At 52.0% G+C, this 15383-nt stretch overlaps 1 protein-coding gene across 1 annotated transcript in view; it reads right to left on the bottom strand.

Moving 5' to 3' along the window:
• Window positions 1–15383, bottom strand: part of LOC103681999 (retinoic acid receptor beta-like) — a 31820-nt gene that overhangs the window by 2173 nt on the left and 14264 nt on the right. Inside the window, exons 4-6 of the mRNA XM_008711574.2 lie at window positions 12209–12385; window positions 1962–2166; window positions 961–1119 (exon numbers count right to left, since the gene is read on the bottom strand). Coding sequence (XP_008709796.2) covers window positions 961–1119; window positions 1962–2166; window positions 12209–12385 — 541 coding nt within the window. The remainder of the gene's footprint in view (window positions 1–960; window positions 1120–1961; window positions 2167–12208; window positions 12386–15383) is intronic.

The raw sequence follows: 15383 nt of genomic DNA, 5'->3' as shown, positions 1-15383 counted from the left end.
TTTTAAAGCACTTTCTGAAATGTAGAGTTTGTTCCTTGGCTCAGCCAGGCCTTCAGGGACAGAGCACGTCCTGGGGAGGGAGAATGACAACAGCACACTTGGCACCAGGGATTGCTGCTGAGTTTTCTCTGTACACAGAAAAGCCCTACTCTAGCACTCAACTGTCCTATGGCTCTAGGCGCTTCTGCAATTGCTCGAGTTGCCACACAAACTGAAAATCATTAGGCAAGGAATATTTATACCTCTCAGGAAGGCCGGAATTCCGTTGCTGAGAAGTGTGCAGACGTCAGTCTGCCTCCACACAAGAGAGCGATGGTAACACTGATTTGAGAGAGAAACTTCACCAGTAACGGTTGCCCTAAGTACCATTCATTTTCTTGAGGTTTGGATGGTCAGGAAAAACTGGAGTCAAGTTTACATCAAGCAAAGCATGTGTGGAAAGGAATGAAATGTATAAAACTAGAAAATTAAAAAGCCTGTCGATATATAGTACATTCTCTGGAAAATAGTTTTTCTAGGGGCACCTGGGTGGCTCAGTCGGGTAAGCGTCGGACTCCATTCCGGCTCAGGTCATGATCTCAGGGTCCTGGGATCCAGCCCCCGTAGGACTCTGTGCTCAGCAGGGAGTCGGCTTGGGATTCTCTCTCTTCCTCTCCCTCTGCTCCTTCCCCTGCACACGTGCACTCCTTCTCTCTCAAATAAATTTGAAAAAAACCCAGTTTTTCTGTTCACTTAGTCACCTGAATTATAAACTCATAATCTATTAAGATCATTGAGTGGGGTAAGATATTATGAGGTTTTTTTAAGGGTGGATACTCTTCCTTTTGATTTCTGTGAGAAATAACTTCCAGAACAACAATGAAAAAGCAGCTATTATCAGACATCCTGAATGAAAACATCAAGTTGAAAAAAACACGTCAGGACCACTTCATGAATACGATGTCGACTCTAAAGACATACCTTTAGCACTGATGCTGCGGAGATCTGTGATTTTCATTAAGATCTTTGGAAACATGTGAGGCTTGCTGGGTCGTCTCTTTCTGATATAAATTTTTAGTGCTTCCAGCAGTGGTTCTTGTAGCTTATCTACTTTTGTTGGTTCCTCAAGGTCCTGGCGGTCTAGACAGCAGAAATAAAGTAGTAATTAGTATCCGAACACAGAGTTATGCGCTTGCCAGGCGAGAGGGCTGCTGCCCATTTCCCTTTCTTGTTTCCTTGGTCCTAGTGTATTATGACTTTATAATTGGATGATTCGATCACGTATACAAGTTTGAAGATACATGCAACTGCTTTAAGTAGTGATACTTGAAAATGTCCGTCTTGCTGGTCAAAAGCTCATGTTGATGCCTGGTAGCTTTTGTCCCAGGGAGACAATTACTTCTTGTGACCAGGAGGTGTCACTACTGAACTGAATTCAAACAAACCTGAGCAGCCGGATGGTTTTAAAAGCAAGGTAAATAGGCCCCCGTAATTAAAGCCATTACTTTTTACCACTTACGATTCAACCTCCTGTGAGCCAGTAGGGGTCAGTACGAAGAAGAGAGCCATATTTTATCCCAGTTGTTCAAGGGTTAGTGGGGGGGGGGGGGGGCAAGACAACCCAGTGACTTGTAGTCCCAGCCACTAAATTTGCAAACAGCACATGGAAGTCCCTTGCACTATCATTAAAATGTCCTTAGGCAATTTATTTTACAACAGTCTGATCCTGCCTTGAAAAAATCCAGTAGCAATTGGAGAAATAATATTTTGGTATTTCAGAGCAAAAAGATCCCAAATGCCTTCATTTCATTTACAACAATATGGAAAAATGCGACAAACCCCAAGCATGCACGCCTGGCTGTTTATGCACATGCCTTTCTCCCTGCAAAATTACTCCAAAATGGAGATAGGAATTTCCCATAAATTACGAGCGTAAGTTGTTCTTCATGGAGTCTCACGAGGGTTTTCTAGGTAGTTGGTACCTCCACAGATTAAGCAGATGGCACTGAGAAGGCCTGTTTCTGTGTCATCCATTTCCAAAGGCAGGAGCTGGTTGGCAAAGGTGAACACAAGGTCAGTCAGAGGACCAAATCCAGCATTGTGCATCTGAGTTCGATTTAGGGTAAGGCCATCTGAAAAAGTCATGGTGTCTTGTTCTGGTGTGTACCTGGTGCAAATCCTAAGAATCTGGAAGGAAAAAGAACAAAACATATGCGATGGTTCAAGGCCAGCCTGTCCTTAGAGCATCACCTAGATCAGGTGGGAAAGAAGAGGACGATATCCAAGAAGCTCTAGCGTCACGTGAGGCACACCACCCCCCTTCTGGGTGTGGAATGTCGTCTGCAGCTCTTTCATTGAGAGAGTATAGAAGTCAAAACATGGGCTAACATTATTTAGGGAATAATGAATAGGACACAAGAAATTTTGAGAAATATTTGTGCTAGAAGTAATTCATTTGACTCAAGTAAACATTTACTGAGTACCTACTTATGTCCTAGGCACTGTGCCAGGTGCTGGGGATAAAAAGGTTTTTTTTGAAGAGCTTACAGTCTACAGAAAGAAAAAAAAGGCACTATCTACCATTTATTAAATGCTTAGTATATGTCAGGTGTTCAACATGCCCTACGTTCAAGCTTTCAAACACTTCAGGAAAGTGAATGTTATTCCTACTTTACAGATGAGGGACTGAAGCTCAGCAAGGTTCAGCCACATGCCCCATAGCACAGTTAACATGTGGCGGGGTTTGATGCCAACCAGGTTAGGCTCCCTCTTCCACGATGCCTCCGATCACGCAGTGCCCAGCTAACTCGAATACAAGGAGCAGGAGTGGGACTGCAAGGTGCTCGGGCATTCGCAAGCAGGAGAGCTCCGACAGCCAGGAGATCAGACTCACAGACAGGAGGCAGCATTTCAACTAAGCCCAGAAATATGGCTGGGATTTCTGTAGGTAAGATGCCTGGACCATGATGCCACAGTCTCCCAGTGCCACCTGGCATGCCCTTGATATAAAACTCTGCTGGTCACCCTGGCCACCCCCGCCACCGGGAAGTTGTCGGCGTGGTGCTCTGGGCCTGTGGGCCGTGGTGCTCTGGGCCTGTGGGCCGCACTCAGCACAGCAAACTCCAAAATGCCCTTTGCATATTATAGATAAGCCAATGCGGCCGGTGTTCCCTCTGCCCTCTCAGCCCTCACTGCTGGCAAGGAGCTCCGCGTCCTCACAGCACTCATCCGCCCAGCACACTTCTGTACCAACCACCGTGAGGGGCCTTTCTGCCAGCCAGCTGTCTACCTTTGACTCTTCCTTCTCAAAAAGCCTCAGAGCCGCAGGAGGAAGCACAGAGAAATGTATTCCACCTGGACAGGAGTGAAGAACTCAGTAGGCTGAGGGCGCTGTTTTTTCCAGATGTGCACGGCCTGTGGCTTGGAGATGGGAAACTTGGCAAACTTCACTGTAGGTGAGGGGGCATGACCTAAATCAGGACACACCCTCAAACTTAATATTCCTAGTATGCGATCAAGCGGCACAGGGAACTGGAAAGCAACCGAACGTGAGTAGTTACTAAAACATTACAATCATTTCTCTTCATTGGGTGGCTGGCTGGTTTTGCCTCTCAGATATTTGCCCAGGGACCTCTCTGAGCCCGTCCCGCCGTTTCCTCTGGGTCCCTGATTGACCTGCTGCACTTCATCTTGGTAGCTGAGGGGCTACGAAGCCACTCCTGATGTCAGAGCAGCAAAGGAACCGAGAGGTCCCTGCTTATAAACCTTACGCCCCTAAAGCCCCGGGAGGTAAAGTACAGCGTCCAAGATCACCCAAGTAATGGGGCCAGGACAGAACACAGGACTCCCAGCCCCCAGCCCACGTTCCCCTCAACCACCTGCACGATCATGAGGCAATATGCCTGCGTAGGGAGTTGTCACGTGACGGGCAGGGTCAGATGCTCAGTACTGATGGGCCCCAAATCTCCAGACCCATTTCCAGTTTGGAATCAAAAGGTACCACATAAGTCTGCAGCTGTAGCATGCTGCGAAGAAGTGAGTGTGCTAGACCTGTCCCCGCAAGAGTGAAAGAAACCAGGATTTGCTGGAAAGGAACAGAAGTCCAAGATTTAGGCATTTGCAAGCTGTCAACGGCTCGCTTAGAAATCCAAGTCCGGGGGCGCCTGGGTGGCTCAGTCGTTAAGCGTCTGCCTTCGGCTCAGGGCGTGATCCTGGAGTTCTGAGATCGAGCCCCACATCAGGCTCCTCCGCTGGAAGCCTGCTTCTCCCTCTTCCACTCCCCCTGCTTGTGTTCCCTCTCTCACTGCCTCTCTGTCAAATAAATAAATAAAATCTTAAAAAATAAATAAATAAATAAAGGCCGGCCTTTAAAAAAAAAAAAGAAATCCAAGTCCACACTGGAGTGCACAAATGTCTCTTAAACGATCCTATTCTGATGGGTGCCCCTCCTCAAAAGCTGGAAAATATCTGGATTCCAATGAAGCATTTAAACTATGTTCTGTTGCCTCTCTCCCTAGAAAGTTCGAAACCAAAACCAAGTATTAATGGCTGTCCACAGGGGAAGGCACATGGCCGGAGATGGGAGAATGGTCAACGTCTTCTTTTACCGGTGGAGCCTGCGCGCCCACCCTGCCCAGGCGGGGCCCAGTGGGCAGCGGGCATCCTCCTCAAGGGTGTGGCCAGGCCTGGCTCTGGAGAGGAACCAAGGAGTTTCAGTTCATGCAGGTCAAATGCTAGTGGCAACTACCAAGTGCTTCACCAGAATTAAAGTGCCCTTTGTTTGAAATGGGGGTGTTGCATCTGGACAGGGAGCACACGGGCCCCACGAGTTGGGTAAAAATAGCCCAGGCGAGGCTGACTCGCCCAAGGAGGGCCCTGCCAGACAGCACGGGCTCCGCTGATTGGCGGTCCTGACGCTCCCTGGAGGGAGAAGGATCCTCAGCCTTCCCGCCTTCAGCAAGGACAAGGCCTCTGGGGTGCCGCCTGGGAAGATCTGAGCATGTGGGATCCCAGGGACACAGACCTGTCCCCTTCTCTCCTTGACCCTGTGACCACTCTACTCCAAGCCACCATCGCCTCTTCTCTGGTGATTCCGGCCTCTACTCCTGTTCCTACAACCAAAGCTCGCTGTTCAAAATGTCCATCGGAGGGGACCTCACCCTTGCTAAAATCCTGCCAGTGGCTTTGAGCTGTTTTAGATCGTCACACTCAAACTTCTTTCTCCGTGGCCTCTACATATCCCCTCGCAGCTCCTCCTTTCCCCCTACTCCTTAACTTCTGGCTATATTGTTCTTTCTGAATCTCTAGCAACTCAATATCACAGCAAAGCGCTTGTACTTGCTGTTCCCTCTGCCTTTGATGCTTTTCCCTTGATCTTCATAAGTCTTCCTACTCAGAGCTCAGTTCAAATGTCACCTCCTCAGAAAGCACAGTGAACACACTTACTAAAACCCATTACTTTCTATCCTATCACCTGATGTTTTTTGAAATAGGGAATAAAATTGTTTTAAAATTCAGGTATAGCATGCGTAGTGGTTTTAAAATAAGCCCAACAAATTCTTTGCTACTACTCCATTTAAGGAGTAAAGCTTCATTCCCCTCCCCTTGAGTGTGGGCGGACCCAGTGACTTGATCCTAAGGCAAAATCCAGGGGAAGCCACGAGTGTGACTCCGGAGAGTAAGTCACAGGAGGTGAGGCACCAGGGACCACGACTCCTCAAGTCTCTTAAATCTCATTTTGGGGTAGCTGGTTGCCACAGGATGGAAAGGGCCACGTGGCAAGGAACTGAGCCCTCCTCCCAGCAACCAGGACTAGCTTGCCAGGCCCCTGCGAGGAGCCCCTGGGGGGAGACCCCTGCAAGCAGCTCTTCCAGCCCGAGAAGGCTTCAGAGGATGAGGCCCCGGCCTGTGTCTTGCCTGCGAGCTTCTGAGCGACCCCGATCCAGAAGCACCCAGCTCAGTCGGTTCGTAGGCCACGAGGCCCTGTGAGAGAGTAACACTCACACTCGTTTAACACTGCTGAGTTCGTGGCAACCTGATACACGGCAACAAATAGCGAGCCCAGCGTCCGGGCCTTGAGCTGTGCCCGCGGCTCCGCTGCTCAGCTGACGGCACTTCCCCCAAGTACACGCCCGTGTAACCACCCAGATCCAGACACAAGGGGTTCCAGCTCGTCCAGGCTCCCGTGGCCCCTCCTGATCCGATCCAGCCCCTCCTCCAGATAACCCTGATTTCCACCTCGATCCCTGCAGACTCGTTTTGCCTGTTCTTGAACTCGACGGAAATGGAACCACACGGCACAGTCGCTCTTGTGTCCGGCGGTACGACTCCGTGTCCTATCGGAGACGCCCCGCGCGTGCGGGCAGCCACGGGTCTTCTTCACGGCCGGCTAGTGTTCCAGGCCGCCCGCGGCTGCTGCCCCCCGCCCCCGCCGAGCCGGCTCTTCAGCGGCCGCGCTCCTGCCCGATCTCTAGCATCGGGGCCAGCCGAGGCCGCACAGCAGGTGGCTAATGAATATCTGCTCAATTATTAACGACGCGGAGTCCCTCACCAGCTTGCTTCCCACCTCGGAACCCCTGAGGGGGCGACCGGGATTTTCTGAGCTCCCAGGCGGAGGAGAAAAGCTCCGACCGCGCACGCATCTCAGCCCACGCACTAATTGCATTTGGCAAGTCGCAGGCAGATCCTGATCCGACCTGACGCTCCTCCGGCGTCGTGGGCACGTGGAAGCGGTGAGGGGACAACAGCAACACAGGCAGCCCCGCGCGGCCGTCTCCCTGGCGTGCGGAGCGCCTGTGACGCTGAGCTCCGTGGAACAGAACGCCGGCCCCGGGGACCTGCCGCGCGGCCGGGAGCGGGGTGTCCTCACTGCCGCTGCGCCCAGACCAGCCCTCCAGGAGCCGCTCTTTGGACGTGTGAACAGAAATGCGTGGAATGAAGTGCAGTAATACATTTTGATCTAACCTAATATATTCAAAATCTTTTTGTTTCAACATGTAATCGATATAAAAAAATCATTAAGGAGATGTTCTACATTTTTAAACAGTAAGCGTTTAAAATTATTTTACCATGACAGCACGTCAGACCAGCCGCATTGCAGGCCCTTAACAGCCACAGGTGGCTTGTGGCCACCGTGCGGGACAGCACAGCGGCAGCGCGCGTGTGCACACACAGTCCTTGGGACTGAAGAGCTCACAGCGACGGTCTGGGCTTACTCGTTACTGACACTGGTGACGATCGCTAGTCGAAAGGAGCGCTTACTTCGTGCCAGGTGCTGTGCGAAGTGTTCCACACGCGCTGACCTAGTTAAGGATGCCAACAGCCTTGGGAGGGAGGAGCTACGCTTCTACCCGGTTCACTGAGCAGATAACGGAGGCTCAGAGAGGTCCCGTCACCTCGCCAGTGCTTACACCGTCCACACGGCAGGGCTGGGATTCGAACCCAGGGAGTCTGGCTCCGGAGCCCGCCCCCTTAGCCACCAAGCTGACCGCCTCACAGTGCCCGCACCCGGGGGTGTGAGGCTGGGCTTCGGAGAGACACGGGGCCTCCTCACGAGGGCACAGCGGCCGAGGGCAACGCCGCAGCCTGCACGCGGGCTGTGGGCTCCGAGGCAGGGTCTGCTCCCTTCCGGCTGGGTCTTGTCGGTGCTGAGCCCCCGGACGCGGGAGCACGGGTTCACGTGGGAACGGCCCCCAGAACCCCAGGAGCTGCAAGGCATGCCGTGAAGTCACACGGGGCAGTCACGTCTGCGTCACCAGAGCAAGGGGCTGCTGCCGCTGGCGTGGGAATGTTCCGAGGGCAGGGGGGCGCCCGCACCCGGGAAGGCCCCGAGGGACCCCCACGCTACCTCACGCTGGAACCCGCCCAGGTGCAACACGCCGAAGGCGGCCCCAATTCCGGAATTCCGCTTTTGATCTCGAATTCATTTGCTCACCCGTTCACTCCCAAGGAGCCTTCCCAAGGTCACACAGCTAGTAAGCAGCAGCGCCGGATTCGGAACCCAGGCAAGCTGGCTTCAGAGCCCACGCGTGAACTCCCATCAAGCCCTGGGCAAGCCAAGGGGAGCTGGGTGGGTGCGGAGCCCCGCCGGTGCCTGGGAGACAGGTGGCAAAGGTGGGAGCAGCCCAGGGCGGGCGGAAGGGCCAGACTGCAGAGTCTGGAAGGTCAAGGACTCGCCTTTCCTCCCCGCCATCAAATCCCCCAGGTCTGGCACACAGGAAGTGCCCAATAACAGTGTGCGGGCTTCTTCCCCCAACCAGTGTTTATTCATGCTGCACGGGGCAAATGAATGGCGGCAAGAGAAGCCTGACCACGGCACACCTCTAGGCAAGCTCAGTGAGTCCTCCTGACTCCGAGGATGAAAATCTACTAGCTAGCTTGTGCCCTCGTCCTCTCAGGCCCAGGCCCTCCTGCTCGCCTCTGGGCATATTCACCTCCTCACTGGTCCTCAGCCTGCCAGAGCCTCCCTGCCCCAGGGCCTTTGCACTATACTCTCCAGGTCACCCTCCCCTGCACCCCTCCCCGACTACTGTCTTTTACTGTTCCAGCTCTTTCTGTCCTTTCACTCAGGTCTCTTCAAAGGTCACCTGCTTCCCTAAACCCACTACAGAAACCAACCCACGCCCACTTCAGTCACACTCCTGGACCTGATCCTGCCCGTTTTTCTCTGTGGCCCGTGAGCCCCTGCCTATTCATCTGCTTATTGACCATCTATCCCCAGTTGAAGGGCAGCTACTGAGGGAAGCCATTTTTGTCTGTCTTGTTCACTGCTGCGTCGTGAGAGCCTCGAACAGTGCCTGGCACACAGTGGGTCCTCAGTGAATGCTTGTAAAAGGGAGAGTGGAGAGGGAAGAGGTCAGCAGGGAGGGCCAGGGGAGAGCAAAGAGAGGGTCACACAGCCCCAAGAGTTGCTTTTTATGATTTTTAAGTTGAGGGAGACTTGATCCTAATTACCCGCAGAGAAGAGGCAGCTGAGGGGCAGGAGGAGAAGAAACAGGATGGGGAAGATAAAGGAGGGTAAGCAAGAAGGAGAACGTGAGAGCACAGGTGAGGGGACCACTCTCGGGGGCTCCCTTTCTTGTCCTAACCACAGCTCTAGAGTGAGGGACGGAAGGTGCACTATGCACGATGGTTTTGAAGATTTGGCCCCTCTTAAGAAAGACCTTTTGGCTACGTGACCCCTGTGGGAAAGTGTGAAGCTCGGAGCCGGGTCCCGGTCCTGAGGGAAACCTGGCTGTGGACTCCACACCAAAGGGTCCCCAACCAGGCAGACGTCGGGGCCGGAAATCTCTCTGGAGGGTGGTGTGGCAGGGAGCACAGGCGAAGGACATGCTTTCCCCTTGGACCTGCTTCTTGAGGGGCTTCTTCATTACAAACCATCGCATGTCCTGCGCTGCCCGTGACTTGTCACCACAGTGCCAGCCCCAGCAGGCAGCCATGCGCTCGGGAACAAAGGCCTGTCTCAGCCCACACACAACACGACGCGTTGGTGGCTGTGAATGCGTGGGGCTGGGCCAGAGCTGCCGAGCCTTGGGACAACTGCAACTTTCCCGTCTAGGGGCTGACAACAACTTCAACCCGTGTCTGTCTGTCTGTCCTTCAGGCCTGTCTGTCTCACTCGATCCATACAGCAATGGCTTCAATAAGAAGATTCTTCTAAACGCCTCAGCCAGTTGCATCCGAAAGATGCTCTTTGAAGTTGTGCATTTTTCAGGCTCTTGTGATTAACTGCCTTTGCTACAAATTCTTGGAAATGAGCTCTTATCTGGGGCCAAGTAAGTACTCCTTCTGCTTCGTCTCATGTGACTGGAGGTCTCCGCCCTTCCCCGAGTAGAGTTTTTTCCTCCTGTGCCTACTGCATCCCAAACCCAGCCCCTCAAGCCTGTGAAGCCAGAAAACAGTGATTGGAAGAGTTTCCTGACTCCCGTCACAGGGTCTGGAATTGTCCCCATGTGCTTATGACAGCTTTGTCCCTGATCTCGACACCACTGAGCATCTGCTACACATTCCATGCTTATACCCGCGACTGTATTTAAGCCCATTTAAAGAATTACTTGTTAATGCCTTATTGATTTGTATTCCTGTTGGACAGATAGGTAAACTGAGACTGGGAGAGGTTAAACAACTTGATCAAGGTCACAGAAATTGGTTCCTGTTCTACTCAATTCCACCAAGGGGCTGCTTCTTGGATCCATGGAAAAACCAGAGGAGTGCTTGGGTTTTACTGTAAACGTGGGATGTGGAAAGACAGCTGGAGGTTGCACGGGGATTTTAAGGGGGGATCTAAGCACCCTGACCATGAAAGCATGGGGTGTTGTGGAAACAAGACACTTCCCTGGAGGGTCTCAAAGCCTCCTTCTCATTCCATCTTTCCCAAGGGCTGGAGTTGAAGGAACCCTGCACTGTCACCACTTGGCAGCCAGACAAGAGGAGGACTAAGAAACAGGCAAAGAGCCAAAGTCAGAGCCCAAATAGCAGGAAGGCTCTAGGCCCTGCTGGGTGGCCACGTGATGCAGGGAGTCCGAATTCCCCCACCTCGCCTAGTGCAGACACTGACCGGCTGGTGCCACCTCACAGCTCCCTCAGCCACTCTAGGCCTCTGGGCACCTCTCACCACCTGCTGATAACTCCAGTCTCTACTCGTATCTTGGGGGTATCTTGAGGCTTAGGTGGAATTCACCAGAGTGCTACACTTGAAGCACTTGTGAGGAAAGGATACAAAAGCCCAGGCTTTGTTGTTAATTATTCTAGTAGCTCATGTTAACATCATTATTGATTTGCTCAGGTGGCCTCTATTAATCCCTGGTGGCCTGGGTGGTTCTCTGCCCAGGGCCCACCTAACATCGTCCCCTGTTTATGCTTCTACTCCTCTCATGGCTTTTGGAATTGGAAGATGTGAGTCTTAAGCTTTGGCTCCAGCATTCACCTGACCTGGGTGACCCACCCAAGTCTCCAGCTCCTCATCTGTAAAATGGGCTGAATCTCCATCCCCAGCCAGTTCACTGAATTGTGTAAGGCTCTAATGAGCTGAGGTCTGCAGATCCTATAGGGTGTGGGTAGGTGACAGGTGAATGCTGCTTCGAGGTTTCATTTTTCTAAACGTCCCTGGGTTCATCCTAGACCCTATGATTTAATCAGATGAAAAAAAATACCATATATACTCGTAGGATCCCTGGTACTTGTAGGTTACTGAGTAACCATTACCACTCCTCCTAAGACCCAACCAGTGAGGAGAAGAAAGACACATAAACATTCAAGCTCCCTGCATAACTGCCTCATACGGGGTCCTCTCTCCTCCCGAGCAGGACTGCGTATTTAATTACAGTGAGCAACTATATTTGCTTTGCAGAATTGTTTACACCCAAAGCTAGGAAAGATATAATAAAAAGAAAAATCTATGCTTTTAAAGCACCTCAAAAGCTAATTTTACTTTCTCTATTTTCTGATGCATCCCTGGGGGCCAGCGTCCCCTCCCGCTTCCTCCAGAGGCCCATCAGCATATACTACCCCCCAGCCCGAGGCCGGGTACATCCCTGTCACCTCTAATGGGAGCTGCTTCCCCGCCCAAGGAAACCAACCCAGCCAGAATTAATCATACCATCCCTGAAGCCCCCACCAGGGAGAGGGAGGGAAGGCATCTGGCCAGTAGACCCGCAGAGGACGAGGTGTGACAACGTCCTTACCCTCTCTAGGGCCCTGGAAGCCACAGTATGAGAACAGAGGAGGGGAGAGAGGCACCAGGGATCCATTCCCTTTGCTCAGATGGGGACACTGAGGTCTATGAAAGGAAGTGATTTTCCCGAGGCCACTGACAAAGGTGGTGTAAGATGGTGGTATAAGAGGGCAGAACCAGGGCACCATGAGCCGCCTCCAGTAAGTTTAGCTTGGAGAAGCCTGTTAGCCTTTCAAAGATTTTCAGGACTGGCCCACGTAAGGGGCTTTGGGGGAGCAAGTAACCTGTGACCGAGACAGGCTGGGTCCTTCCCAAAGGTCATGCAGTGGGGGTTCCCACAATAGGTCAAGAAGGGAGGAGGTTCTGCCCAACTCCAGGGGGGTTTCTGAGCCTCTGCCAGTGGAACCAAGATTCAGGCAGGGAAGATGGGGTTCAGGGTGCAATGGAAGTGGCAGGAGGCGGGGCTGGGGAGACCAAAGCCTCTGGAGGTCTTCAAAGCATCTCAGTCCCCTCCCCTGCCCACCCAACCCCCGACTAAGAGTTCAGAAGAGCACATACCAGAATGTCCAGGCAGGCAGCCTTCAACAGTGTGATTTGGTCTGCAATGGTCAAGCCGGTGAAGCCTGGCAGACGTTTAGCAAACTCCACAATCTTAATAATGCACTTGGTGGCCAGTTCACTGAATTTGTCCCAGAGGCCCAGGTCCAGTCGGACTCGATGGTCAGCACTGGAATTCTAAGAGGGAGAGAAAACACTGTCAGGGGTAGTTTCTGGAAAGCGCAACAGAAGACAAGGAACTTGGTGCATTTTCTATGAATGTATAAATACTTCAGTTTTGACCAGGGAGCTTTCTGTTGGGGTGGCTGGGTGTTTAGCTTGGATTCTTTTAAAAATGCTCAGTATCATATCCCTGAACCACTGGTTGTCAAGTAGCAGATAAAGGGGGTTTCTCTTTATGTGATTATGGGGGTTTCTCTTTATGTGATTATTCCAGCTAATACATGAAGGCATGATGGGATAAGGAGTCACCATTTTAGAACCCTGATGAATTAATGGCTGTAGGCACTAACCATCAGTGGTTGCTAAAATCTTAAAAAAGGCAATGTCATGGAATCACACACCCCCACCTATGGAATGGTCAAAGCAGAATGAGAGTGGGCCTCTAGATGGAACTGCAGGAAACCCAGAAGACAGAGGAACGTGGTAAGCCACACCATGGGGGATGCAACTTCACCATCCAGATGCTAGAGCCTCCATCAAGCCAATGAATTGGTCTCTTCAACAAATACATTGCAAGGGGATAACAAGAAATGGAAAGAGAAACCTACAGACTAAAAGTAACTCAACCTAGATGCTTATTAACCTATAAATGGAGAAATCCCTGGTACACCCCCTCCCCCAGTGGAATGCTGGCCAAGAGTAACAGCAAAGGAAACGCCTACACAGGGCACAACACAGATGAGCCTCAGAAGCATCAGGCCAAGTGGAAGGCGCCAGACACAAGAGCCTGCACACAGAAAGACCCCATTTATAGGACATTCTGAAAATAGCAAAACTATAGGGAGAGACAGCAGATCAGTGGCGTCCAGGGGTGAGGTAGGGACAGCGGCACAGGAAAGGACTAAAAAATAAAAAATAAAAAATAAATTAGGAGACTTACAATTAAAGGTGCAGACCTTAACTGAATCCTGATTCAAATAAACTAAAGAAACTGACACACGTGAGAGAAGTGAGAATGTGAGATATTAAGGTGTCTGAGATACAAATTTTCTGTAATGAAAACATTGGTGCTTTCAGTGTTGGCGGAAGTTCATTGAGAACATCAACATATTTACAGGCCAAATAACATGTTTGTAATTTACTTCCAAAAAACATATGATGGCGAGAGAGTGGGACGGTGGCGGGAGGAGGCATCAAAACCGGCTGGGGAGCCATGCGGTGTCCGCTAGTCTAGTCTCTCTGCTTCCACATTACGGTCGAATTGTTCATAATAAAGACAAAAGGTAAGAAAGGGACAGTGCGACTGAAAACAGAAGGTTACAACGACGACAACAGAGTACGGCCTCTCTAGGCGATCTCAGTGCTGTGACGGCCACACTCACACTTCCCGGGCGCCCCTGGTCCCAGTGCCGGGCGGCCCCGCGACCGTGCAGCGCGAAGATGCAGCATGACGATGTCACCCGACGTCACCCGTTGTGGGGATAACAGAGCTGGGCCGGCAGGGAGGGCCCCGCCCTCTCGCCCCTCAGCGGCTTTAATCCTGACTCCGAGGCCCAGGTTCCTGCAGGAGCCCTTAGCTTCTGGGAGCCACAGAACACACCAGGGGGGCCCTTCTTCGGCACCCCTGTGACGTTAGCAGATCTCAGTACACCTGCGGCCGCCTACTGGCCAGGTCCCTCCATCCATCTGCTTACTCCTTCATTCATTCACTATTTGCCTGCCTCTCCTCCCTCCCTCTGTTCCGTGAAGGTTTCCTGACCCACCTGCTCGCAGGCAGGGGTGGGGGTATGACAGCTGAGCACACCACACACGCTTCCAGCCCTGGCGAGCTGACAGCCTGGCAGGGAAAGCGCCTGCTGCTCTCTGGGACTGGCCGCGGCAGACCCGATCCAGGCCCCCGCTCCAGACGTCACCCAACCGCACCCAGCAAAGAAGGGGCTAGCTGTTCTCAGCTTCATCCTAGGACGTGGAAAGCCCATCTCAGGTGAGCAAACTTGCCACTGAGGGGCTGGAAGTGGGTCCCAGGTCTACCTGATCCCCAGCGGACAGAAATGCCCTCCAGTAAGCGATGCCTCAGTCTCCCCATTTTAAAGAGAGATTTGTGCCACCCACCCTCTAAGGCTGCGGGGGAGAGTAAGTGGGATCCCAGGGTACAAATGGTGCCTGGTGTGTTCTGGGGGTTTGGTCTGTGTTGGATCCCTTCCCTCAGCACCCCTACCTGCTCACGGCACCGCCAGAGGGTTCAGACAACAGCAGGGGCCATCTTCTCCTCTGTCCTCACGAGCAGAGGGAGCACGGCCAGCAAAGTCCCCATACAGGTCCTCACTCCATGGCCCATTACAAGCCTCAACCTACCTTTCCTCATTTAATCAGGAGGGAGGATGCTCACAGTACACACAGGAAATAGGACACCACTAAGAACTTCCCAGAAATTACTGAAGATCTCAGCTTTTGGCGAGGACTATACTACAACATACACAAGAGAGTGGTTTTTGTGGGGGCTTTTGTTTTCTTTTTCTTTTTCTTTTTTTTCCTCTAATCTCCAGAGCAGAATCTCTGGTACGAATGCAGTTGAATGACTATCGTGTTTTCTTGCCTTTTTGCCATCCTTCTCTACTGCCTCTGGAGTCCTTTGGAGGGTTGCTCCTCCCTCCTTCCGAGCCCTTGGGGTTTGGGGGGCGCTGCCTAACTCCCTTAAATGCAGGGAGGGCACTTGAGTGATGGAAAGAGAGAGGAACAGTGGTTCTGTCCTGAAGATACTGAAATGCTGGATCCAGCCATGCCTGAGCCACACCGTGACTTTTTGGAAAAAATCTAAGTTGATTTGAGTTTGGGCTCCTATCGCCTGTAAATGGAAGAATTCAGACTGATGAACAGTTACAGCTGAGAGAGTTTACGTCTGACAATGTCACATCCTCTCTCCAAAGAACTCTTAAGAGTTAGAGAAGAGGTCCCACCTACACCACCACCATCCTGGTCTGAGCCACCTCACTCCTCATTCCACTCTGGCCAC

This window comes from Ursus maritimus, unplaced genomic scaffold (assembly GCF_017311325.1).
Source record: "Ursus maritimus isolate PB19 unplaced genomic scaffold, ASM1731132v1 scaffold_20, whole genome shotgun sequence".
Lineage (NCBI taxonomy): Eukaryota > Metazoa > Chordata > Mammalia > Carnivora > Ursidae > Ursus > Ursus maritimus.
Note: the sequence above shows the minus strand (reverse complement) of the source record. Positions and strands in the feature narration are given on the sequence as shown.